Source organism: Octopus sinensis, linkage group LG20 (genome assembly GCF_006345805.1).
Source record: "Octopus sinensis linkage group LG20, ASM634580v1, whole genome shotgun sequence".
Taxonomy (NCBI): Eukaryota; Metazoa; Mollusca; class Cephalopoda; order Octopoda; family Octopodidae; genus Octopus; species Octopus sinensis.
The window spans coordinates 25,334,908-25,361,177 of record NC_043016.1 but is presented as its reverse complement, the minus strand read 5'-3'; the positions used below and the strand labels follow the sequence as shown (position 1 = coordinate 25,361,177).

At 35.0% G+C, this 26,270-nt stretch overlaps 1 protein-coding gene across 1 annotated transcript in view; it reads right to left on the bottom strand.

Moving 5' to 3' along the window:
- Window positions 1–431: 431 nt before the first annotated feature.
- The window catches only part of LOC115222473 (AT-rich interactive domain-containing protein 4B), a 78,037-nt gene continuing 52,198 nt past the window's right edge, over window positions 432–26,270 (bottom strand). Inside the window, exons 8-25 of the mRNA XM_036511618.1 lie at window positions 25,773–25,852; window positions 24,733–24,839; window positions 23,469–23,541; window positions 22,852–22,946; window positions 21,603–21,697; window positions 20,660–20,831; window positions 19,183–19,584; window positions 17,453–17,703; window positions 15,572–15,740; window positions 15,039–15,106; window positions 13,552–13,654; window positions 11,845–12,634; window positions 10,117–10,176; window positions 7,105–7,862; window positions 5,634–7,038; window positions 5,139–5,303; window positions 4,363–4,509; window positions 432–727 (exon numbers count right to left, since the gene is read on the bottom strand). Coding sequence (XP_036367511.1) covers window positions 630–727; window positions 4,363–4,509; window positions 5,139–5,303; window positions 5,634–7,038; window positions 7,105–7,862; window positions 10,117–10,176; window positions 11,845–12,634; window positions 13,552–13,654; window positions 15,039–15,106; window positions 15,572–15,740; window positions 17,453–17,703; window positions 19,183–19,584; window positions 20,660–20,831; window positions 21,603–21,697; window positions 22,852–22,946; window positions 23,469–23,541; window positions 24,733–24,839; window positions 25,773–25,852 — 5,038 coding nt within the window. The 3' untranslated portion in view covers window positions 432–629. The remainder of the gene's footprint in view (window positions 728–4,362; window positions 4,510–5,138; window positions 5,304–5,633; window positions 7,039–7,104; window positions 7,863–10,116; window positions 10,177–11,844; window positions 12,635–13,551; window positions 13,655–15,038; window positions 15,107–15,571; window positions 15,741–17,452; window positions 17,704–19,182; window positions 19,585–20,659; window positions 20,832–21,602; window positions 21,698–22,851; window positions 22,947–23,468; window positions 23,542–24,732; window positions 24,840–25,772; window positions 25,853–26,270) is intronic.

Sequence of the window (26,270 nt, the reverse complement as noted above, 5' to 3'; positions counted from 1 at the left end):
CTTCCTGTTACAAACCTTCACCTGTTTCCAAGCGAAGTAATATTTCCCTATGGCTAAACATATTTCCACAGAATATTGGTAAATGAATGACACTGCTTATTTGCTTATTTGACAGTCTCACTCTCTCACTCAGAGAGAGAGAAAGAGAGAGAGAGAAAGCAAGCTTCTTTCAATTTCTGCCTACCAAGTCCACTCACAAGGCTTATATTAACTGTGGGCCAAACTACCATGCGGTGAGACAACCTGGAACCATGTGGTTGCAGAGCAAACTTCTTAACCACAAAGCCACGCCTGTATGGTTGGATACTAGAACATCCTTTCAAAAGTTCACAACTTGCTATGCTTGATACATTTTTTTATTCCCTGCATTCCAAGGCCACTATAACTAAATCTGAAGCTTATATAATTAAAAAGATTTAAAAAGGCCAGTATCATAGCAAGTAATTAAAATTTTTATTTATTTATTTACTAAACAATTTCTGTGAGTTATAATTCATTTAAATGAGGAGTTGAGATGTACTCTGAGCTCTTGTGAGTTATTACAGCACCCCTCTCACTCCAGCACTGTATCTCTACCATTATTCTTTCATTCCAATCACTTATCCCGAATCTTCTTGCAAGACATTCCCTTATTTCACCTTCTTGGTCATGCTGCTTTGAACAGAGACAGAGTAGTGAAAACTCTTCTCGGGGTAGAGAGCACAAGGAAACTTCAATAGTGTTGGCACTGCAATAAACTGCACCCAGTGCTCTATAAAATAGTTAGCAAATGAGCAAAGACAATGTAAATTCAATGTAAAGTAGTCTGTGTGGAGACATTACAGCCTCTCTGTAATGTCACACCATGATAAAATGCACCCTGTACATTCTGTAAAGTATTATAAAATACTATCCAAGTAGGAAAATATAATGTTATGAGAAAGACATGGTCTTCTGTCCCATCTAGAAAGACAGTCCAAATAAGAATCAACTCTGATTGTGATGATCAATCCAATTAATGCCAGTATGGAAAACATGCAAAACTGATGATGACTGATGTATATAAAAGACTTGCATGTATTCATATGTAAAACATCTAAGCATAAAATCTGTCAAGTGGATAAAAAATAATGCTATCCAACCATGATGTAAAACTGCTAACTGTTCTAGAAATTAAGCAAAGTACTTCATCTTATATCATGACCAACAACAAAGTAAAATTAAGAAACATATAGCTTGCAATGATTTTGAACTAATGAAGTACCAAATGAAATTTTATCCATTTCAAGTATTATTCCTCAAAAGAATTAAAAAGATATTCCATTGACACTAAACATTTCAAAAGATGAAATCAGATTGTTCTCTTCTTTCTTGTCTTGAGACAGCATTCACCCAGCGTGGGTTGAGATGGCTTCATTCATCCTCAATGCTGCATCTCTCTAAAGTCCAACCCCCTCCTCATCATGGTAAGGGGGTGAAACTAGAGTGTCAGAGCTATGCCGTCAGAGACTTCGGTTTCTGGTAGGGCCACCCGAGGCAGATTGTTCTGACACCCAGCGGTATCAGGGCCGCACCCGGCTAACAGGGCTCTGGTGGACAGAAGCATCTGATCCAGCAACTGACGGCTTCAACCCGTCCTGTCCCTGCATCTGTGGAAAATCTACAGCAAACAAGACGCTCTCCCAACAGGGATATACTTGCAGCTGGGGACCGCTAGCGAACTTCCTATTCCCAAGATCCTTCAAACATTCCTCATGTACAGATTGTTCTAGAAATGAAGAAATTATTGTCTTTGTAATGTGATGTAGGAGATAAATCTAGATTGAAAAAGTTGTCATACTGAGATTAACATTAAACCTTAAATTAGTGGAGATAACAACAAAGCCTCCTACAACTTAGAAAGAAGATGGGATGTTCATGCCGGAAAGCCTTCGATCATATGTCTGTATAATCAGGGCTGACAAATGGAACAGAGCAATAAACAACCAACACAAACAAATGCAACAAAAAGCCTCTAATTGATGGCTTAACTTGGAAGAAATAACAGCTAGGTTCTCCTTAAATCACACCCTACCATCTGAAAACAGACAAAGAGGATGTATTGACAAAATAAAAAAAAAAAAGACAAAATGGTCACAGCTGACATTGGGGATCAGAGTTCTCTTTAATCAGAATACACATGGGGCTGAACAACAGCAACAACAAACTTAAGTGGGGTGAATGATGATACCACTCTTGTCTTTTCATTAATATTCATTACAAGGAAATCAAAATATAGAAAAATTAAATTTATATCAACAAGTGCCAACACTATCTTGACTAGTCAGTAAAAATAATACCAACTATGAAATCATCAATACAGTAACCAATTGGAAATATTCTAAACAGATATTGATAAAATTTTTTTTAAATATTCCTAAAATTTACAACAATAAATAAGAAGTATTTTGTAAATGTAAAAGGGAAAATGCAGTTGCTGTAATAGGATTTCTGAATAATATTTGCACATCTACAATAGCAGGACACTAATCCAAAACAACAAACATTTTTTCATTGTTTAGGTTTATTTACTTATTATATATATATATATATATATATATACACACGCACATATATATAGACATATATATATATATGCATATATACACACATATATACATGTGTGTGTATATAGATATATATACACATGTATATACATATATATACGTACATATGTATGCATATATACATATGTGTATATATATATATATATATATATTATATACACACACACACACACACACACATATATATATACATACACATATATATATATACAAACATATATACACATATATTAGAAACTAAAATTATATGTAAGATCTAATTGCCGTTATTTATTTAGAATATGCATAATTCATATACATTTGGAAGTGTGCGTGTATATGTGGTTGTGTGTGTGTGTTTATATATATATATATATATACACACACACACACAAACATATATATACATACATGTGTGTAAGATAAAAATGACGGATGCATATGCACCACACACAAGCACACAAAAGGTGCGTCAGGCACTTGTAAACCACCAAATTCAGTGTGTCATCAAAGTTAAACATTTTTTATTTCTCTTTCACACGTATCAACATGGCAGGAGTTAACTTGGGACAAGAAATTTATAATAAAAAAAAACGAAAGAAAGAAAAAAAATCAGCACGGTGTACTCTTGACTCTAGCTACTCTAATTCTGTGACTCAAAAATTGATAGCTTCTTGAATGTTGCCAACTTCTTCAGGTTGAGAAACAAAAAAGAGATGAGGTCCCAGACAGAGGTGGGTGTCTTCTGTAACTAGGCAAAAGGACATTCACAGCAGTCAGATACTGTCAGGGTGAATGAGTTTGTACGGTAGGTCCAAAATATCATCCAACAAAGACCCCAGCAAGTCGGTGAAAGGCAATATTGAACAGCATGAGAAGACACCAAAGTACAAGTTCTATATGATTTAAAAAATTTTTTTATTACTTGTTTCAGTCATCTGTCTGCAGCCATACTGGAGCTCCGCCTTTAGTCGAGCAAACTGACCCCAGGACTTATTTTTTGTAAGCCTAGTACTTATTCTATCAGTCTCTTTTGCCAAACTGCTAAGTTACGGGATGTAAACACACCAGCATCAGTTGTCGAGCGATGTTGTGGGGGAGGGACAAACACAAACACACACATATATATATATATATACACATATATACGACAGGCTTCTTTCAGTTTCCGTCTACCAAATACACTCACAAGGCTTTGGTCAGCCCAAGGCTATAATAGAATACACTTGTCCAAGGCTATAATAGAATACACTTGCCCAAGGTGCCACACAGTGGGACTGAACCCGGAACCATGTGGTTGGTAAGCAAGCTACTTACCACACAGCCACTCCTCAGTTCATATCTGGTAGGACTCCCTCCAACCACAACATAATGTGGCCCCCTAATTCTCCTGGCTTTGGCTCCCTTGCTTACTGCATCTTGGACATCGTCAGATAAGGAAGAACAACAAACAGACCACTGTACTCAAGACACATCGAGGAACAGCCATAATAAACATGAGCAAGAACTGCTTAATCCTGACAGGCTGCAGGAAATTTTTTTGCATTGACTCATTTCTTTAGTATATCTAGTTGAATATGTGCATACCATATTTCTCAAACAGTTGTATTTTTCTATTTAATATGCTTGTTTTTTTACCTCACAAAGCGTTTTGTTCTCAAGTACCTGACACACTCTTTATGTGAGTGCATGCATATGCATGTGTGTGTGCATGTCATGTAACAACCAAAAAAAATATAAGTTAATCCTAATATCATCTGCAGACAGTAAGATAGCCACAAGGTAAAAATAAACTCACTTTCTCTTTCTTTCCTCTTTGCACGTTTTCTCCGCCTGTCGATAGAGGCTACTTCAGTTTTAAGGTTCATGTACAGTCTCCGTATATGTTGTATCTTTTCCATCAGGAATGTGATTCGTTTCTCTCCGTCAAGGTCCTGAGCTTCTTCTGCAAAAATAAACCAATAAACTTTAAAATAGCCCTGTAAGCATATGTGCAGTTAATTCTCATTCAAGCTGCAATGATTCAGTCATGTGGAATAATTGATCTGAACGGTTTCTAACAGAATAGTCCTAGAACAAATGGTATCTAAGGATGATAAATGAAGCTGAAATATGTGTATGTATAGCGATACAGAAACATGTGTTTTATATACACACACGTGTATGAAGATAGATAGACACACACACACAGATATATATAATGTGCATGCATGGTATGTGTGTATATGCATTTGTCTGTGTGTACACACACACACCTATATATGCAAGTACACAAACACACATGTATACATGTAAGCGCATATACACTATAATATATAACACTACTACTGCAAACCGTATACACTCCCTTTTTTTTTTTACTGTTATCACAATTTCCATGCCAGCATCTCCTCCTTTAGTAGACACATACCTTTCTTATAACACCAAACACCACACACTGTATAGAATATTTTCCAGAACATTTGAAATTTCAAAAGTATAAATCTTTAGACTGAATATTCTGTATTATTAAGTATACAATTTCACATTGAACAATTATTGAGTAGTAAATCTCTTCCAGGAATAAATACTTACCTAGGTTAAAATTGTATTTAGAAGGTCTTGGAGGTTTTGACGTGATAGAATTTGGTTTAGGTAATGGTGGGTGTGGAGATAAAATGTGTGGTATTGAAGACACTTCATATTCTGGACTTGAAGTTTCAGCACCCTTGTCTTCTATGCTATAGTTTTCTTCACATTCTAAATTACAAAGAAAATAAACAGCATTAAATTTGGTATTTTTGTTTGGCCTCCCTAATAATTTTTAAAATTACACTCTTAACTATTATTGTGTGTGTTGTTCAATTCCAATTAAAGTGAATATATAACAGTACATTTAAAGAATATATGTATATTAGTATATTATAGGTACATTTAAAGCACAGCATTGCAGGGAACTACATAAAAGTTTGAAGAATTCTAAATTACAATAAAACTTTAAATTGAACCCCATATAGATATGTACATCAGTACTAGTTTAACTACCCTTAAATTATGTAACAACTAATAATGGATAACTCCATGTCCTACCTGATGGTTTAACTTCTCTCCTCCTCTCTAATGAAGTTTTGTTAGTTTTATTTGTACGCTTTTTCTTCTTTGTAGGGATATAATCAAGATCATCTCTTTTCCGTTTTGCAGTTGGAGCGACATCATTGCTACTATCTGAACTAGGTATATTTCCACTGCTACTACCACAACTGTCATTTGATATTGTGCTTGCATTGCACTCATGTGGAGATTCACTCCCAGGAAGTCTGTCCCTGTTGATTGTTTCATGATCATCATCATCCTCAAAATCCCCATCTTCATCTTCCTCGTGATCAAGATCTCTGCATATACCACCCTGATGTTGAGGCATTACATCTTCGGCATCTGATGGTATTAGATCGGTTTCTGGAGAATAAGGTGGAGTGTTTGATAATACTACCTGTCTTTGGTTTTGTGAACTGGTGACATCTGAACGCGAACAGCTACTTCCGACATCTATACCATAATCATCTACAATAGAGCGAACTGTTTCCAGAAGACAATGAGCCGAAGCAGAGCCTGATTTAACTGATGGTTTCTCAGCAGGTGCAATATCAGGGCCAACAGACTGCACATGGACAACTTCTTTTGGAGCCATGCTGTACAAAGATTCAATATGAGCCTCAGACTTGGCATTGGCAACAGCTACTGCGGCTGATGCTGCAGCCGCAGCAGCGACAATTGTAGATTCTGTGTCATTTGTACTAGAATATGTCTCTTTGCTCTTTTTGCTTTCTTTCACCTTACTGAAAGTAGGTTTGTCTATTTTATCACATTTTTGCGATTTACTACTGACAGGTACTGCTACAGTCTTCTTCAGGTTATCCTTACTTTCAAGAACAGAACTTTCGAAATCATCAGATTCAGCAGCTTTCTTTTTGATCTTCTTTTTAGCTGGTTTCTTCTTCACAATATCGCCAAACTCTTTAGGGACTTCTTCACTCCGACAGAACTCTTCTTCAGTTTTTATATCAATGTCTCTCATCGCATCACTAACATATACGGGTGGTCCCTGTTGGCAAGGACCGTAAAGGTTATACACGTTGGACTTTAACTTTATATGATGCAATGTACTTTCATCTGGAACAGCTTCTTTGATGTTACTTAAAACAGTTTGTTGTTTTGGTTCTTTACAGTCTTTCCGCTTTGGCTTCGCCTTTTCTTTCTTATCTGCCTCCTTCACAGGAAGAACACTTTCTACACATGACAGAGGTGTTGGTTCAAACATCACCGACTGTGATTGATACATGTATGGGCCCATTATTCTTGGCAACATCTGCAGCTGCTGCTGCTGTTGTTGTTGTTGTTGTTGTTGTGGATGTTGCTGTTGTGAATGCTGTTGTTGCTGTGGTGGTGGTGGTGGTAGCGGCGGCGGTGGAGGTGGTGGAGGTGGAACTGGTGACTGTTGTTGGTGTTGTTGCTGCTGCTGTTGTTGTTGTTGCTGCTGCTGCTGCTGTTGTTGTTGTTGTTGCTGCGGTGGTGGCGGCGGCGGTGGTGGTAGCGGTTGGTGTTGTTGTTTCTGCGGTAACTGCTGTTGTGGTTGCTGCTGTTGAGGTTGTATCTGCAACTGCGATTGTGGTGGTTGTGGAGGATGAGATTGTAGTTGCTGCTGCTGATGCAACTGATGTTGTTGCTGATGTTGTTGTTGCTGTTGCTGCTGCTGCTGCTGTTGCTGTTGTTGTTGTTGCTGCTGCTGTACGTGAACTTCACTTTCTTCAGAATCATCAAAAATCTTCTCATCACATTCTAAATTAAGGACATCATCGGTATCATAAGACTCAGGAACACGCTCCTTTCTAGCCTCAAAATATTCAGCAGCTTGTTCCTTTAAATTATTGCTGTCCTCTTTTAGCATTTTGGAAGTTGAATTTTGGGCTTTTACTATTTCATGACAAGTCACAGTTAAGTTTTTAAAATTAGCACTTCCATCTGTAACAGTTAAGACCCTTTCTTCTTTCACTTCAGGGACTCTATCCTTAGGCTCTGAAGCAAGTGGAACAGAGTTTATTTGTGGTTCTTCTGGCTGAGAATGAGACACGTTCTTTTCTGCTTGATCACAGCTCACAATTTTTTTGCTTTCAGCCACGGAATTCCTTTCGATATCATCCATTTTCTTCAGCATCTCTTTAACAGCTTCTTCCTTTGTTGTATCAATAGTAACTTTGTTTTCTTCTTCTGCATCTTCATTTTTGTATTCTCCATCACTTTCTCCACTATCGTCACTTTCTGCTGGATAAAAATAAAAGAATGGTATTAATTTATTTAAATAACAACAATAACAATTAATCATAATAATAACAACAATGGTTTCAAATTTTCGCACAAATCCAGTAGTTTTGGGGGATGGGACAGTTGATTACATCAACCCCAGTGATCAGTAGATACTAATTTTACTGACCCCCTAGATGATGAAGGCCAAAGTCAACCTCGGTGAAATTTAAACTCAGAATGTAAAAATGGGCAAAATACCTATTTCTTTATTACCCTCAAGGGGCTAAACATAGAGGAGACAAACATGGACAGACATAGGTATTAAGTCGATTATATCGACCCCAGTGCTTAACTGGTACTTAATTTATCGACCCCGAAAGGATGAAAGGCAAAGTCAACCTCGGCGGAATTTGAACTCACAACGTAACGGCAGCCGAAATACCGCTAAGCATTTCGCTCGACGTGCTAACGATTCTGCTAGCTCGCTGCCTTTATTTGCCACAAAAGGTAACAGATGCGTGAATATAATATGGTCAAATTACAAAACTGGAAAGAGCTTACACAATATCTATTACAAAAAAACTGGCATAGTAAAAATAAAAACAGTATAACAAACATATGAAAAGAGGCCCCCAATACAGGAACAGATATCTTGGCCCAATCAAGGAATCCTACAGATCCAAGATTACCTTGTCTACTAAGAACAAGTGCCTTCTTCCATTTGTGTTCTCTAGTTTACAGGCATATGCTCAAAATAAATGAAGCTATGTCCACCACTCTCACCCACCTTTCAGTAAATTTAACCCGTTACCATTTAAACCAGCCATTTCCAGCCAAAATATTCTACCTGCTCTATGTTCAAACAGGCCAGATCTGGCTTCTCATACCTACCATACAATGTCATTCTGAAAATAATCTATCACATTATTAAAATCTCTATGCTAGAAAATAATTTATGTTTAGTTCAGAGCAATTTGTACAAATAAGCATTACATTTGACAAAGTAATCTGAATACTGAATGGTTAATGGAAGGCAACAACAAGCCGTCCACTCTCACCAATCTCTCAAAGTGGAAACTCGAAGAAGTTTATGTAGGCTTGTCCAAAAACATGTCTGTTCTCAGTTCTTTCAACTTTGTTTCTCATACAATCTATTTCAACTTAACTACAAGATTAAAGAAAACTACACATACTTTCTAGTCAGTTGAAAGTGATGTAGCAATTCTCTCAATGAACTCAACTGGTTGTCAGAGTTACTGTACACATAACAGTTATTCAATGTTAATCCAGAAGTCAGTAATGCTCAGACACTGAATGCATACAGAACGGTTTTGTTGTCTTGCACACATCTTAGAAAAGGTTAGCCAATGGTGCTACTATGCTTGTAAAGTTGTTATTTCAAACTAGCAATGTCCCCCTTCCTTCTTTAATAGCAATGCAAGGCGAGGAAATCCTGGAATAATGTGAATGAATGTAAACATTTCACTTGACATTGTTTGAAAGAAACTGTGATGTTAACATTTCTTGTTGACAATACAAATGTTCACTTGATGCTTTTAAACACCAGTGGAACAGGAAAATTTCTGGTCTGAAAAACAGGTGAGGGTTGGCAACAGGAAGAGCATCCAACTAGAAAATCCTACCTGAAAATCAATTCCCATCCAAGCTATGCTAGCATGGTAAAATGAGCATTAGACAAATGAATTCTTAAAACAAGAGGGGAAAAAGAAACCAACAGCAACAAAATACTGCACGTATACAATGGTACAGAAGAGCTGCATTTGGTTATGCAGCCAACGATTTTAACTAAAATATGCCTTCAGAAATGAGGATGATAATATCTAATTTTGTTGGCACAAGAGATGTAACTGAGAAACACGAGATATATTTGTCCAGTACTCTACAAGTTCTGCCATCTACGATTAGTAAAAATAACAATGAGAAAGTGTCTGAGCTTAAGAATGAAAATGTTAGTACCTTATCAAAATTGGAGGCAATTCTGCACAGGAGCTCCACAAAAGCTCCATGTGTTGCACCTAGTCATTTAATTGAATACCCATTAAACATATGTTTTTCTCAGTCAAACCTGATCCGGTATTACACAACAACACAAGCAAATCATACTAAAGCAGATATATTTGTTATCTAATATTGCCAACACCAAAATGCATCATAAATGTATATGAAACATGTTAATATCCAATACTAAAACACGCACACACACATACACACACTTGTAATACAAAGATAAGTGTAAATTGATGTTTCTAACCTGGAGATTGAACATCAGAAGATTCTGTTAATCCAGAGCTCCTCCGTGGTCGGCGTTTTGCTATTAAGAAGAATAAGTGCCACATATCTAGAGTAACAATTACAACAATGATGACAACTTTTAAAAATTACTTTCTTTTGACTAGAAAGAAATACAATCAATATAGCACTGACTGACAGTATGTTTATTTAACTTCACCATGAATACACAAGAAGATTGGTAAAATATATGTAATGTATTTAAATGACAGCATGGGTTTAAACTTATAACTGTGATACACCATACTAAATATCATAATAGATCAGCTTTATCTCTCTCACTAAAATCTTTAACATCATCACAATAAAATAACGATCTCTTTATTAGTCAGTAGTAATAAGGAAAGTAACCTTAAGAATTTAACCCGAAGAAAAATAACAAAATGCTATTTGTTTCATAAATCTTATAGTGGTGGTGGGGTTAAGTCATGATGTTCATGCCTTTTCTAAGACTACTAACAATATAAGTGAAATTAAATGGTTTGAGCTCGGGATCAAAAGTAAATGAAATTGACTTTATTTATTCTGTAGAGTTCACTAACCACAGACAAAAACAAAATATGAAAATCCAAACAGCAGTGAATCAATTATTGAACAGAAATAGTAGGAAATTGATTAATGCATTTGACTAATATTTGAACCTTTTTGATACTAACTGAGACCAACCCTGGTTCTGTGATGAGATCAAAATTAAAACCTTCCATTGAAATTTTATGTTTAATGTTCCAAACATCAGCTTTAAAGTGACTAAATTATTTTACTAAATTTTTCATTATTTTCAAAATTAATTGTAAAAATAGCAGTGAATTTTAACAGAAATATAGTAACAGAAGTTTTAAAATTATCAAAATTAAAACCTTTCATGAAAATTTTTACATTCATTTTTGTTCCAAACAACTAAGTAATGACAATGTTATTTTACTGAATTCTTCATTATTCTTTTACTTATTTCAATCATTTGACTGTGGCCTTGCTGGAGCACTGCCTTAAAGGGTCTTTTAGGCGAAGAAATTGACCCCAGGGCTTATTCTTTGAAAGCCTAGTGCTTATTCTATCAGTCTCTTTTACCAAATTGATAAAATTATGGGGAACATAAACACACCAGCATCATTTGTCAAGTGATGTTGGAGGAATAAACACACACACACACACACACAGACACGATATACATACACAGCTTTTTCAGTTCTGTCTTCAAAATCTACTCACATGGCTTTGGTTGGCCTGAGGCTGCTATAGAACACATTTGCCCAAGGTACCACACAGTGGGACTGAAACCAGAACCATATGGTTGGGAAGCAAGCTTCTTGCCACACAGCCAGACCTGCGCTTATGTTCAAAATTAATCGAAACATACGCAGTGAATCAAATCTCAATAGAAATTTGATAATGAAAGGGTTGTCTCATAAGACAAATTATTAAAAAAATATTTTTTAATCAAAGTTTATATTTTTCCTTTTCTAATTTTTTGATCCTTTTCTCTCAAAGCTGGCACAAGAAGAACTGTTTGCAAAACAGAAAACAAAATACTAACATTTGTAAAATGTTGTTCCATAACAGTTGTTGCTTCTCATTTGCCTCTGACTAATGGCATATATAAATGAAGTACTCTTAAAAATGTGCCTATGTGGTAGTTTGATTTTCAAAATATAGAATTTAAAATTAAGAAAAATTAAATTATTCTACTTACGAGGGAGTCCTTCTAAGACAGGAAATTCCATGCTATTTGATCGTGTGGGCCGCACTTTGGCCTGGTTGTCTTTTATGGCGCGAGGTGAAGAGCCCGACAATGGAGGCGTTGAGTTGACTGCTGCTGGTGTGGTTGGCATAGGCGTCACAGGTACAGAAGATACCTGGGTTGGTGGAGCAGTCAGTAATTTTGTTGGCACTGGCTGTGTGATCGGTGATGATGGGGGTGGTGAAGGCGGAGGAGGAGGGGGTGGCGGTGGCGGAGGTGGCGGCGGCGGCGGTGGTGGTGGAAGGTGCAAGGGAGGGAGCGGGACAAACAATGTAGATGAAGGTAATGTGGTGGTGCTGGAGGTGGTTGAAGTGGTGGCTGCAGTCGTGGTGGTGGCAGAAGTTGTGGTGGTCGTGGTTGTCGTGGTGGCAGCAGCTGCAGCAGTGGCAGTGATGGTAGTGGTGGTGGCTGTGGTGGTCGTGATTGCAACAGTGGCAGCTGTGGTGCAAGATGTTAATAACGGCGACGACGATGATGATGATGAGGATAAGGAGGATGAAGATGTTGATAATAGTGATGACGAAGAAGACGACGATAATGTTGGTGCAGATGATGGTAGTACAGTAACTGATAATGCAGAGGATAATGCTGTTGTAGCAGGTGAAGATGAAGTTGACGAAGTTGTTGACGTTGAAATAGTTGGCGTCCTGCCTTTAACAGGTCGGTTTTCTTCTTTCCCACAGCTGGTTGCTTGTTGAGAACGATTCTGATTCTGGACACGCTTCTTGGTTGCTCCAGGTCCCTTAAAAAACAATGAGGAAATACATAAATATATACATTCACAGAGGTTTAATTCAGTCAGCATCTTTACAATTCAATAATGCTGTGTATAAAAGTTACAACATCCCTGTCAATTTGAAAATAAGTCTTGATTATGATTATTACATTATGTAATTAATAATTAGGATATTCTTATGAACTATATGTAAAATGATGTAACTAAATATTGCATAAATAATCTCTCAGGTGATGTATGTAAGGTTTTGTGTGCGTGCGTGTGTATGTATGTATGTATGTAAAAATGCAAAGAGAGAGAGAGAGGGAGGAAATAATTGCTACACCAAAAAATGTTCAGGTCTGATTATACCTTCTACAGGTATAATTAGACCAAACGAAAAAGGATCATCTACATTTGCAAGTAGAGAAAAAAGGGTATTCAGGAACTGGGAGTTTGTATGCATGCGTTTTCATTGTCGTTCAGCACCTATGGATTTGAACAGGTGTTATTTGACCCAGGGTTTAACAACAAAATGTTCTTCCTGTAGCCAATTATCACTTGTTTTTTTTTTTCTTGTTTTTTTTTTAAGTAGGGATTTCCTTATTCTACAGGTTTTGAAAACATAGAATGAGAATGACCAATGCTGATGTTCATATTCAACAAAGAATGTCAACAACAGGACCAGTTCACTCAAGTAGTGCTAAGTGCAGAATATATGCATGCATGTATTGCATTACATTACATTGCTTAACATTACAAAAACTCAAAAAATTGAAATAATGACATTTTTTTCTCCCTTTTTTTATTGATTTTTTTTTTATATAATTCAATCAAGATTTTATTTATCTAAAAATATTAGAACCTAGTAATTTTAAGTAATTAGTTTTATAAAATTTCCTTAACAAAATTGAATGAAAGGACAGCTATGCCCATACATTTACCTTTGGAGATCTTGGTGAATGACTCTTCGCTTTCTTTTTTGTTCCCAATTCAGGCTTACCAAGAACTTTGACAATTCTTTCAGGCCTGACCCATTCATCATACCTAATGAAAAATAATTGAAAGATAAAAGAAAAACATCAGATATTAAATTTTACAAATACTTAAAGAATATATCCTCTAACTTTTATCTAACGTAATATATCATTATCACATTATCAATAACTTCTGTGCTGGGGTGTATATCACAATTACAGGTTAACCCTTTCGTTACCAACCCGGCTGAAACCAGCTCTGACTCTGAGTACAAATGTCTTGTTTTCACAAGTTTTGAATTAAAATCTTCCCCCAAACTTTAATCACAATTTATGTTCCTAACACTAGCTGAATGATAACTTAGTTATATTACTAAATTCTTTGTTATATTTAAAGTAATTGAAAGAAACACAGAGCATCTCAAAATAAAGTAATGAAAGGGTTAAACATAGAGGAACAACATCAACCATATTTCAAATAACATTCACCTTGCTTGCTTTTGACAGAGTTCCCTATTGAAACTTATATAGGAATAATAGTCCAGACAGTGGATAAGACATATATATAAACAGCCCAATGCACATCATCATCTAAGCATTCATTACTGAAGTTCACTAAGCAAAAGAGTTGCTACACACTAATTACTGAACCAGCTGCTTCAGCTACTGGTTTCTTCCTGATGCAAAGTTAAAAACTTCATTAAACCTAAATAATATCATTAATTTATGAAATGCATGTTGTTTCACAAAGCTCCTCAGTAGCTTTATGATTGTGAGTTAAAACGGTAGCCAGTGGTACGTATGGTCTTCTTTACTTTAATTCTTTTATTATCTCTCTTGAAATACATTTTATTTGTCTCCAATTAAATTTGAAAAAGGAATTTACAAAAATAACCTTGTCATTTTTAAGCTGGAGTTTGGAATATAAATTAACATGAAATTTTAATGGAAATTTTAAATTTAGATCACTTTAAAACAAGAAGTTTGTTTTATAGAACCAGGTATTAAAAGGGTTAATATAAATTATACCATGAACCACTACTTGCTGTAGGTATTGTATAGTTGACCAATAAGCTAGGGCATAATGTATCTGGAGTATTGAATCTGTGGGGTCTAACCCAGTTGTTTGACCAAGTACCTACATATAACATAGGTGAAGGCAGCAAACTGGCAGAAACGTTAGCGCGCCAGGTGAAATGCTTAGCCATATTTCGTCTGCCGTTACGTTCTGAGTTCAAATTCCGCCAAGGTTGACTTTGCCTTTCATCGTTTCGGGGTTGATAAACAAAGTACCAGTTACGCACTGAGATCAATGTAATCGACTTAATCCCTTTGCCTGTCCTTGTTTAGGCCCTTGTGGGCAATAAAGAAATACACATAACATAGATTTTCTCAATTAGAGCAGACCTCAAGTTACACAACAACAACAAAAACAACAATAACACCATATTTACCTAGTGTTCCACCCTGCATAATGCACTAAATATTGTTCATGCCCACCCTCAGCACCAAATTCAACAACCTGGAAAAGTAAAATAAAATATAATGCAAGAGATGAACAACAGGGATTAGATTTTATTATTTTAAATTTTAAAATGACACAGTGTAAATTAAAAAATGCCGATAATTAGCCAGCTTTCAAATGTATTTAGAAAACAGGTGAAAAATCAGACATTTGTATTTGTTTTAAGCGTTTAGCATTCAGATGATGCTGTTCAATTATATGATTGTTTATTTTTAGAATGACATTGTAGGGTAGGTGTGAGAGGCCAGATCTGACCAGTTTAAACATAAAACAAGCAGAATATTTTGACTGGATAAAGCTGGTTTAAATGCTAAAGTGTAAATCTTTCTAAAATGGACCTAACTAGCTGTTACATGCATACCAAGATTAGTAACTGACATTTTATAGAGCAATTATTAAACTTAAATATATATATATTTTATATATGCATTATCAAGAAGTTTTAAAGAACAGATTACTAACTTTTGCCTCATATATTTTCTGATTCCTCCCTCTTCCATACTTGACTCTGAGTTTAGTTCCTGTAGGATATTCACCAGAACCACCTAATCCAACAGATTTTCCTTCTTCTTCCTCTTCTTCATCTTCCTCGTCATCATCATCATCCTCACTATCAGCAGGTTCCTCATTTCTGTGGAGAGAAAAAAAGCAAATGAAAAATAAAGGGATTTTTTTCCGTTAAAAAAAAAACTCACTCTCACTGATTCATAAAAATGGTTGATTTTCTCCATTTATAATAATTATCACAATGTTTTATGGCTTAATTCAGAAGCCTTAATGTCAAGTAGAACAATGACCAAAGGTATTCCAACCATAAATCATACCAGCCATAATTTTAAAAGTATCTAGAATTTTGAATAGTGAAATGCAGAGCAATATGAGAGATGTAAAGGCCACAGACAGATGAGAAGTAAACAGTACAGACTGTCAAACCTCTAGATATATGGTGGTGAGATAAATATTCTTTTTAAAGCTTTGTCAAAATGGAAGGATAACAACTATGTCCTTTATCACGGACTCTGGGACTACTTGAAAGAACGAGTATCAACCATGGCCTTTTCTAAGTACAGCAGTAATAATATGAGCAAGGAAGAAAGTTATTCTTAACCATTTTGTAAGCATATTTCTGTTGAAATAGTGCCTTTGTTTCAAATGATTTTGAAAATAATGAAGAATTTAGTAAAATCTGAGAACCCCTTCAGTCACGACACAGACCATGGGATTGCACCTAGAAAGTTACCCTCCCAGGCACAAGTCCGGGCAAGGTTGTTTATGGAAGACCAGCAGTCACCCATGCATACCGGCCTCCCCTCTCCACGCCGCCAGTGTTATCCAAAGGAAAGGCCGATACAGCTTCGCACCTGTGATGTTGTATCTCATTTCTACAGCTGAATGAACTGGAGCAATGTGAAATAAAGTGTCTTGCACAAGGACACAACATGCAGTCCGGTCCAGGACTCAAGCTTACAACCTCACGATCGTAAGCTTGACGTTCTAACCACTGAGCCATGAGCCATTTAGTAAAATAATACTGAAATCTCATAGGAAGTTTTAACTGAAATCACTTAAAAGCAATAAGTTTCTATCATAAAACCAAAGTTGGTCTCAGGCGGGTTGTTATCAAAAGTGTTAAACCAAATACTCAGCCCCAAATGTTTACAGAATATAAGAGGAATGTCAGGTAAAAACAACCAAGGACCAGATGTTAAACCAAAGTGACAGATTAAATCTACGACTCAAGATATTATGAAAACCACTGCATTAAACAAAAAGTCCTTGTAAGTGTGAAAAAGATAAAAGTTCCTCAGAGCATAGCAGAGAGAAAAGAATAAGCTAAATAAAATCCTGTTGATATGAGGCCAACAGATCTCAAATAATTTCTTTCTATCATCATCATCATCATCATCGTTTAATGTCCGTTCTCCATGGGTTGGACGGTTCGACCGGGATCTGGGAAGCCAGAAGGCTGCACCAGGCTCCAGTCAGATCTGGCAGTGTTTCTACAGCTGGATGCCTTTCTTAATGCCAACCACTCTGTGAGTGTAGTGGGTGCTTTTTACGTGCCACCGACACGGAAGCCAGTCAAGGCGGCACTGGCATCGGCCACATTCAGATGGTGCTTTTTGCGTGCCACCGGCACAGGGATAACAACTACATTTTCCATTGATTTTTGATGTTGGTGTACTTGACTCAATAGGTCGCCTCAAGCACAGGGTCGAAACAGTGCATGCATATATTCAGACTAAATCATACATAACTGTATATATACACTCACACAAGTACATGTTTGTGAATGCATCTATACATGTGTATGCATATACATGTAAATATATTTATATTTACCTCTTAGAATCACCCTCTTCATCGACTTCAGCTTTAACTTTTGTTTCTTTCTTGTCTTCCCGACTGTCTTTATTTTTATCTTCCTTGCTCTTTTTCTCTTTTGTACTTTTCTCCTCTTTTGCAGATTTTGTCTCTTTGCTTCCTTTTTCATCTTTTATAAACATATCAAATTTGGATTTCATTGACTCTGGTGTATTTTTAACATCGGTTTCTTTTTTAACATCATCTCCTCTAGTTGACCGTTTTCTAACCTGTAAATTACCAATAACATGGATTTTTATACATGTTTATATATATATATATATATATATAATATATATATATACACCAAAAAAATTAAAGACTTGTTTTAAAATTTGGGGACTTGCACCAGTCAATAATTACTTTATTTACACTTTAATTGTAAAATGGATTATGAATTACTGAAGAATTTTAGCAGGTATTATGAACTTTAAGCACAGTCTAGTGCCATTAGGAATTACAAACAAAACAAGCACTATTTGCTCTCCAAAGCTAATAATAATCAGTTTCAAAATTTGGCACAACACCAGTATGTTCAGGGGAGGGGGGGAGTCAATTACATCAATCCCAGTGATCAATCAACTGGTACTTATTTTATCTACTCCACAAGAATGAAAGGCAAAGTCAACCCAGGCAGAATCTGAACACAGAACGTAAAATTGAATGAAATGCCACTAAGCATTTTGTCTAGCATGCTTATCAATTCTGCCAGTTTGCCACCATAAAGTTGAGTAATAATTAATAATAGGAATCATACCAACATAAGATGTGAGAATATTTTCAAAACTAAAAAACAAAAAATTGATTAAAGAATAAAGAGGACAAAGATAAAATACCCTCTTCCCTTAAATTAGTTAGAATTTGTATATTACAAAATAAATGGAATATTCTTTTCTATCCTAGGCACAAGGCTTGAAATGGGGGGAGGGGGCAGTCAATTAGATCAACCCCAGTACACAACTGGTACTAAATTTATTGACCCTGAAAGGATGAGAGGCAAAGTTGACCTCAGTGGAATTTGAACTCAGAACGTAAAGACAGATGAAATACTGTTAAGCATTTCACCCAACGTGCTAACATTTCTGCCATCTGACCACCTTAAATAAATGGAATATTGTAAAATGAAACTATTTCTTTGTTGATGTATGTCTAAACTACAAACAGATAAATTATTATATAATTAGCTACTGGTTTGTAGTGATACTTGTATGAAGAATGCTTTACATAATGTGTATAGTCGTGTTAGCCTGGACCAGCACCCTGTAAATTATACCCCCACTATAATTTGAACTCAGAACTGCAAGCTAATAAAACATTATTAATTATAGTATTTACTATTTTTCACAATGAACATCAGTCCCATCCTTAAATATCCACTTTCAGCTACATAGACTGGACCATTTTTGAGAATCTATCCCAACCTTATGATACCAACTTTCAGTTAAATAGACTAGACCATTTGAAAATCTGTCCCAGCCTCATGTGGTGAAACCCAATTTCAGCCAAATGGATAGAATCATTTGAAAATTAAGTGTTTTGGACTTGCACAAAACACAGTGTTGGTGGTAGGATAGAAACTAAGGAATTTTCAGTCAGTCAACCAAGAAGAAACATTAATTTATTGATTTGATAAACTGGAGACTCGCCATCATTATTATAACACACACACACCACACCACACACACACACACACGTTTATATAAACTAACCCTTTTCTTTGGGAGTTCTTTTTTAACATCTGGTGTTTTCGCTTCCTTATCTTTCTTGGTGGTTTTCCTTTCAGCTCCTTTTGATGACGAATCTGCCTTTTTGTCATCATCCCGCTTTCTCGTGTGCTTTGAATCTTCTTTCTTATCACTCTTCTTTTCTTCTTTTGTATCACCATCGTCTTGTTCTTCTTTCACTTCCTTTTTAACTCGTTCTTTCTCTCGTTTCACTTTATCTTTCTTACTCGTCTCCTTTTTCACAGGTTCTTCATCGGCTTTCTCTTTGGGCTCTTTCTTGACACAAACTTCATTTTCAGATTCTTCAACATTGGTGGCAGACTGAGTATCAGAACTACTTTTGGCATTGTCAGAATCTTTTGTTTTCTTGTCATCATCATCTTTATTCTAAATAAGAAACAGGATGGAAAAGTAAAATACATTAGGCTACAAGTCACCTTTAGATTACCAAGTACTACAACTGAAACTTTTATCCCAATCTATCTAAGTAATTAATAAACAGGCTATTGAAATTCTGCATCATTAATAAACCAACATTACTTATACACAAACACACTGTCCTACAATTAATAGCTGAATGTCTTTATACCTTATATATTCTTTATTCTTTTACTTGTTTCAGTCATTTTGATTGCGGCCATGCATGAGCACCACCTTTTTAGTCGAGCAAATCGACCCTAGGACTTATTCTTCGTAAGCCTAGTACTTATTCTATCGGCCTCTTTTGCTGAACAGCTAAGTTACGGGGACATAAACACACCAGCATCGGTTGTCAAGCAATGTTGGGGGGACAAATACATATATATATATATATATATATATATATATATATATACAACGGGCTTCTTTCAGTTTCCGTCTACCAAATCCACTCACAAGGCTTTGGTCAGCCCGAGGCTATAGTAGAAGACACTTGCCCAAAGTGCCACGCAATGGGACTGAACCCAGAACCATGTGGTTTGTGAGCAAGCTACTTACCACACCACCACTCCTGCGCCTATATGTGTATGTGTGTGTGTATATATATATTTATATATATAATCAACATATAATGTTTGTTTTGTTTTCCATGCCACAGCAGGTTCCATAATCTGCTTTGGCTTGGTTTTTACAGCTGGAATGCACTTCCGAATGTCAACCACTTTACAGAGTGGGGCTTTTTATGTGGTACCATCACCAGTGACTTTTACATGGCACCAGCACCCATACCCAGGCTTTTTAAAAGGTACCTTGGTTTTAAGGCATAAAGACATTTATATGTGACATTAAAGAATCACTCAAATTTTTTTTAACATTTGACTTCATTGTTGATTAGTAATTACTGAAGTACCCTGGTGATTAGGTCAAGAATGTAAAAAGTAATTATTTAAAATAACATCAGCTCTACTGTATTATCATTAAATGAAGCTATTAAACCAACCATGTTTAAAACAGAATTTTCCAAAAGAACATAGAAACTTACCTTTTCTTCTTCTTTAACAGCATTTTTCCGATCACGTGGTGAACGACAGCTATCTCTAGCTCTTAAAAACAAAATGCTTCTTCCTGTACTGTGTCGACTGCTTCTTGGACGGCTAATTGTTCCCATTGTACTTCCAAGTTTGCGATAAAAATCTTCAAATGCATGCAAGTATCTGAAGAGGAAATAAGAAAAGTTTCATCACAAAAATATATTGTATTTATTCGTGTATATAATATGCATATGTATACAACATATCACTGCACCTTCTAAGCCATGCAAACAAGTTTTGTAACCAGTGCACAAAAGAAATTTAGGTGTACACAAGAAAATAAATATTTCAGATTTAAGCACAAGACAAGCAATTTTGAGGTAACGGGGGAAGTCACACACATCAACCCCAGGACTTAACTGGTACTTCATTTTATTGACCTCGAAATGATGAAAGACAAAATGGACATCAGTGGCATTTGAACTCAGAGTGTAAGGAGTCAGAAAAAAAGCTTGCTAAGCATTTTTTCCAATGCATTAATTATTTTGCCAGCTCATCATTTTCACACAAGAAAGTAATGGTTGCATGAAGGGTTCATTAACTAAAATAATGTAGTAATAGTAATTAATAATTATGTATATTATTCCTTCATTGTACACATAATTATGTCCGGCAACAAAAAAAAATAATGATGCAACAAAATTTTTGTACACTGAAGGCCAGAAAACTTAGAAGAAACATTGCTCTCATGTGACCTTTGAACTTTACCAGTACAAGCCATAAAATATTTACCTGGTATAAAGTAATCATTGTGGAAATCATCAAAAAAAATTAGAACTAAATTTTTAATTGTTTAAATAAGCTACATCAGTTTGTTTACTGCTATTGGTAAAAACAATCATCCTTCAAGATTTACAATATATAGCATAAATCCAAAATTTAAAAGGAACTTACTTCTTATATGCATTCTTTATCTGATGTGAGCCATTATTGGATGCAGGCATTTTCATTTTTGAGTAGACCCATCTCCATTTCATTGTGTTTGTAACCTACAAGAAGAAAAGAAAGAGAAAAAATGGATATAAAATGATAGACAGGAAATAAGGAGATATTTCTAACCTCTTAGGTATGGCTGTATATTTTACTTCTAAAACACATGATTCTGATCTTAATCTCAATGCATGGATGGTGCCATGGGTAAGTGTTTAGATTGACCAATATTCTATAAGTGGAATTTGCTAGATGGAAAATGTACAAACCCCATCATGTACACACAAAAACATATTTTTGTGTTATGTATGTTAATACATGTAAATAAAAGAAGGTCCTCTTCCAATTTCTCTGAGTTACAGGCACTCCTCCTATCACTTTCAGAAATGCAGTGAACAATGATTCAAAATAGAATCCCAAATAAAATGGTTTCAAATTTCATAGATTTCTCAGTTTTTATAAATCTCTTTTGCTTTGTTTTTTGTTTTTAATTTGATCACAGTTTCATTAGATGTAAGTGCCAGTGACCATTTTGCAAAACCTCAAAGACTGGTTGGGAGTAAGTAGAAAACAACAATTGATAGGTCACTACAGGAAGAAGCAGTGCAGCAAGAATTCAACTTTATGCTGGACACCTATTCAGATATAACATACTATACTTTGCTAAAGGTACCCAAAGGGTTAAGTGGTGGTGTTAAATTGTTAAATTGTATAATGAATCAAGTCTGTCACACAGAAACTAATTCAATCCATAATTCCAATTCTGATAGGCTTCAATAGTTTCAGTTTATCCAATTTCATCAATGTGCACAGGCAGATGCACAAACACACATCATTACTGCACTGTTTATTTTTTTTTTTTATCGTTATAGTGAAGGTGTACAGTCTCACTGGTGAAAATTATGGTTAAGCGGATCAAGATCATTAATATTTTGATTTCCTGGTATAGATATAATGAGAATTAGTATCATGAGTTGAAACTGACAAGAATTGACAGCAACATTTGTGGAATCTCTGATCCTATGTATAAGTGATGGCTGAGCAATTTAGACCTATTTCCTACATAAAGCAGAATTCATATAAAAAAATAATTACAAAAAGAAATATTTATCAAAGTGTTAACATTTCTCATCACTCTCACTCTCTCTTTCTCTCTCCCTATCTGTTCTAAAAGGCAGATAGGAAGAAAAAAATGTAAATATATAAACTGTACCTTATTATATCCTCCGAAGTTCTGAACAATTTTGAAGAGCTTATACAAATTCAAATCTCTGTTCCCTAACGAAGGTCCTTTATTGATTGGTGTTCCTGTTTGGAAATGTAAATTTGATTTTGATAATAGGCAAAAAGTATTAAGTCACAGACAACAACACAAGGAGTCAAATTTAAAAGCTAAAAGGGTAATCAATGCCAGCTAAATTCTCTAATGTTCATATAAAATATTAACAACTTGCCATCTTCAGTTTATTGTCCATCACTGACATTGTTAAGAGAATTTAGTAGTAAAACCCCAATACTAAAGTTTTCTGTTACAACTAGACCCAAGTCATGAAATCTATCCTGTCCTATTAATGCAATAACCAACAAAGGCAGAACACCACAGCCAAAAATGTTGGCTTAACATCAAAATTACACTGAAACCAGTGTAGACAATCAAAGACACACTAAGCTAAGAAATTATAGAAAATCAGCTTAGCGTGACCAATACAATAACTACATTACTATGATAATTAACCAAACATTAAGTTTTCTCTGCTGTTTGAAAATTATCATTTTAGTTACATCTGACAAAGATAAAGAAAAGTATCAGCAAATAAGTTTAATACACACCTCTGTCGTCCATAAATTTATACAACTGAGCTACAAATCGATCTTCTTCTTCACAAGGTTCATCATCAGAGGACTGGAAACGAAGAAAAATAAGAGAAAATATAACAAACAAAAAAAATATAATATAACACTTGTTCTTATATGATTGTATTTGTATCTTTTATAGAATTTTATTATTTTTTTAAATTCTATAACAATTTCAGCCATAAAACCAGGTTAGCAGTACAGAGGAGTTCCCGTAATCTACCAATCTTAAATTCCTCCTTTATGGACTGGAGAACTATGATAACAGGAAGGGCCTCTCACTAGCCACTCATCTACTCTTAGCTTCCACAATGACCACCAGATCAGGGAGCTAAGTACAGTAGTTTACTTTTTGCTAAAAATTTCTCCTGCAATAGTACTTCTTCCTGGCACAAAATCAAAAAGTCATTAGCATCACAGAATTCCTACAGCCTTATTCTATCCTTGCTTGAAGAACCAAAGCCATAAGGTCTATATACACCATGAATTCTATTGGAGTATTATCCAACATGCCGATTGAAATCACCAGCCAAAATAAAACAGTCTGTCATCCATCATCAAGGTAATCTGCAGAAGGGACTCGTAGAGATGTTCCCTTTGTTGCTCTGTCAGTCCTGCTTGCATAACATGAGCCAAGACAAAGACCCCTCACCTAAGAGGGTGAGTAATATTGAAGGAGGTGGCTTTGTACCAGGTGATGAAATGTTAAACTATGAAAGGACATAAACAGGTGTCTTGCTGTAGAGAAACTGAAATGAAAAACTAATTCCTAAAAAAAACAATGTTACTCTGAACATCTGACCTTATTAAGACAATCTTCACTTTATATGCCACACTACTACAAAAATTTTGTTTCTATTCAAGCGAAAGGTTTATTTTCCCTAGCTGAACAATAATCTATAAATCAGAAGCTTCAATCTGTTAACTTTCTTGAAAGTATCCCCTATAGCTATACATAAAATGGAACAAAACTTTTATTGCAAGGAAAAGCACCATTAAAATAATAGATATTGAAATATGAAGTCAGTACTAGCAAGACCACATCTCAAAATTTGATATTCTAATACTGCTAATTTCAGAACTGAACTTAAAATAGATTATATAAGTAGATAACATAAAATAAATTGTTTTATAAAGTTACATGTTTCCTTTAATTTATTCTCAAATTTACAATTGAGATATATAGATAGACAGATAGAGGTGGGGGGAGATTAAATAGAGAGGAATTTTGTTTACTTACATCTTCATCATCATTTTCACTATCATCATCAGTCCCAAGTAATTCTTCTTTAGTCCAGTTCTGTGGAAGTTCATGACAATCAAAGTATAATAATGCTTTCTCCATAGCTTGAAAATGAAAATATAAATTGGAAATTATGTAATAAAATAGCCAACTGGTGGGCTCCTTTCTTAATATAAAAATATGAAAAATATCAAAATTGCAAAACATGGGACTTGAGAGGGAATGAAAATGAAATCTCACACACACACCAATAGAGAAAACATATAAGAGAGCTGTTTTTCCAACTCATATAAACAAATATACATGTATATTATAGCCAGTGCTAAAGATAGCATTAATTTAATAAACTTTACATCATATAAGTTTTCTTTTTTTTTTTTTTATTTCAAGTATGATGGAATATATTGTATGATATCTGCTTTTCAACACAGTATGCAACAAACCAAAAATTTTTATTTCTTTACGTCAACAATATCACACTAATACTAAAAAATATCACCATTCTTCTCAAATCCTTTTAGAATCTAATCCTAAATATATCCTGATATTGCTAAATGTATGTAATAAAAACTTGGTCAATACTGTGGCTCTTTATATCAGTTAATTAAACATTTGACTAGATTCTCATCTCCACATAAATTTTACTCTTTGTAACGAGAATTCCGTTATAAACTTTCTATCTCCAATTAAACATAACATGCCACCAGACATATATTGGTGTAATAAAAATGAATCATCATCATCATTGCTATTTAACTGCACGGGTTGGACAATTTGGCGGGGGGGGGGGAGCAGATTGCACCAGGCTTCACTGTCTGTCAGGGTTTTTACAGCTGGGTGCCATTCGTAACAGCAACCACCTTAAAGTGTGGGCTGAGTGCTTTATAGAAAAATTAAATGCAATAAAAACTAATATATATATTCATTTTGTAATCAACAAAATGATTGTTTTCAAGAAAACTTTTACAAAAAAAGTAAACATTAAACTTGAGATAGCTAAAATTCAATGAAATTAGAAATAATTGTTTAAATCTTACCAGCTTTCAATCCTTTGTCTTCATTTTTCACAGCTATTTCACGAGTAAAGTCTTTCAGATCTTTCTTTGATATTGTGATACTGAAAATCAAGATTTTAAAAAATGTTAAAATCAACTTTAAATTCATATTCACACTCTCTTTTAAACAAATTAAATTTAAATTAAATATTTATATAAAATAATTTATAAACCATAAATATATTTGTAGAGAAGAAAAAACAGATAGTTAGGTTACTTGTACATAGCAAGTTGAAATCTTGTTGAGGATATTATAAACAAGTAGTCTATATAAGGAAGACTATCTAATGTAAAATATTTGACAGTCAAATATTGTACAATGACAACATCATGGTTGGCTTTATCATTTGGAGTATTGAAGTACTGCTGAACTGTCCATATTTTGTATCCTATTATCAACAGTGTACTACGTCCATATCTAAATCACATAACTATTTACAGCCTAGTCTAGTTAACAATAAAAACAGCATCATGCAGTGA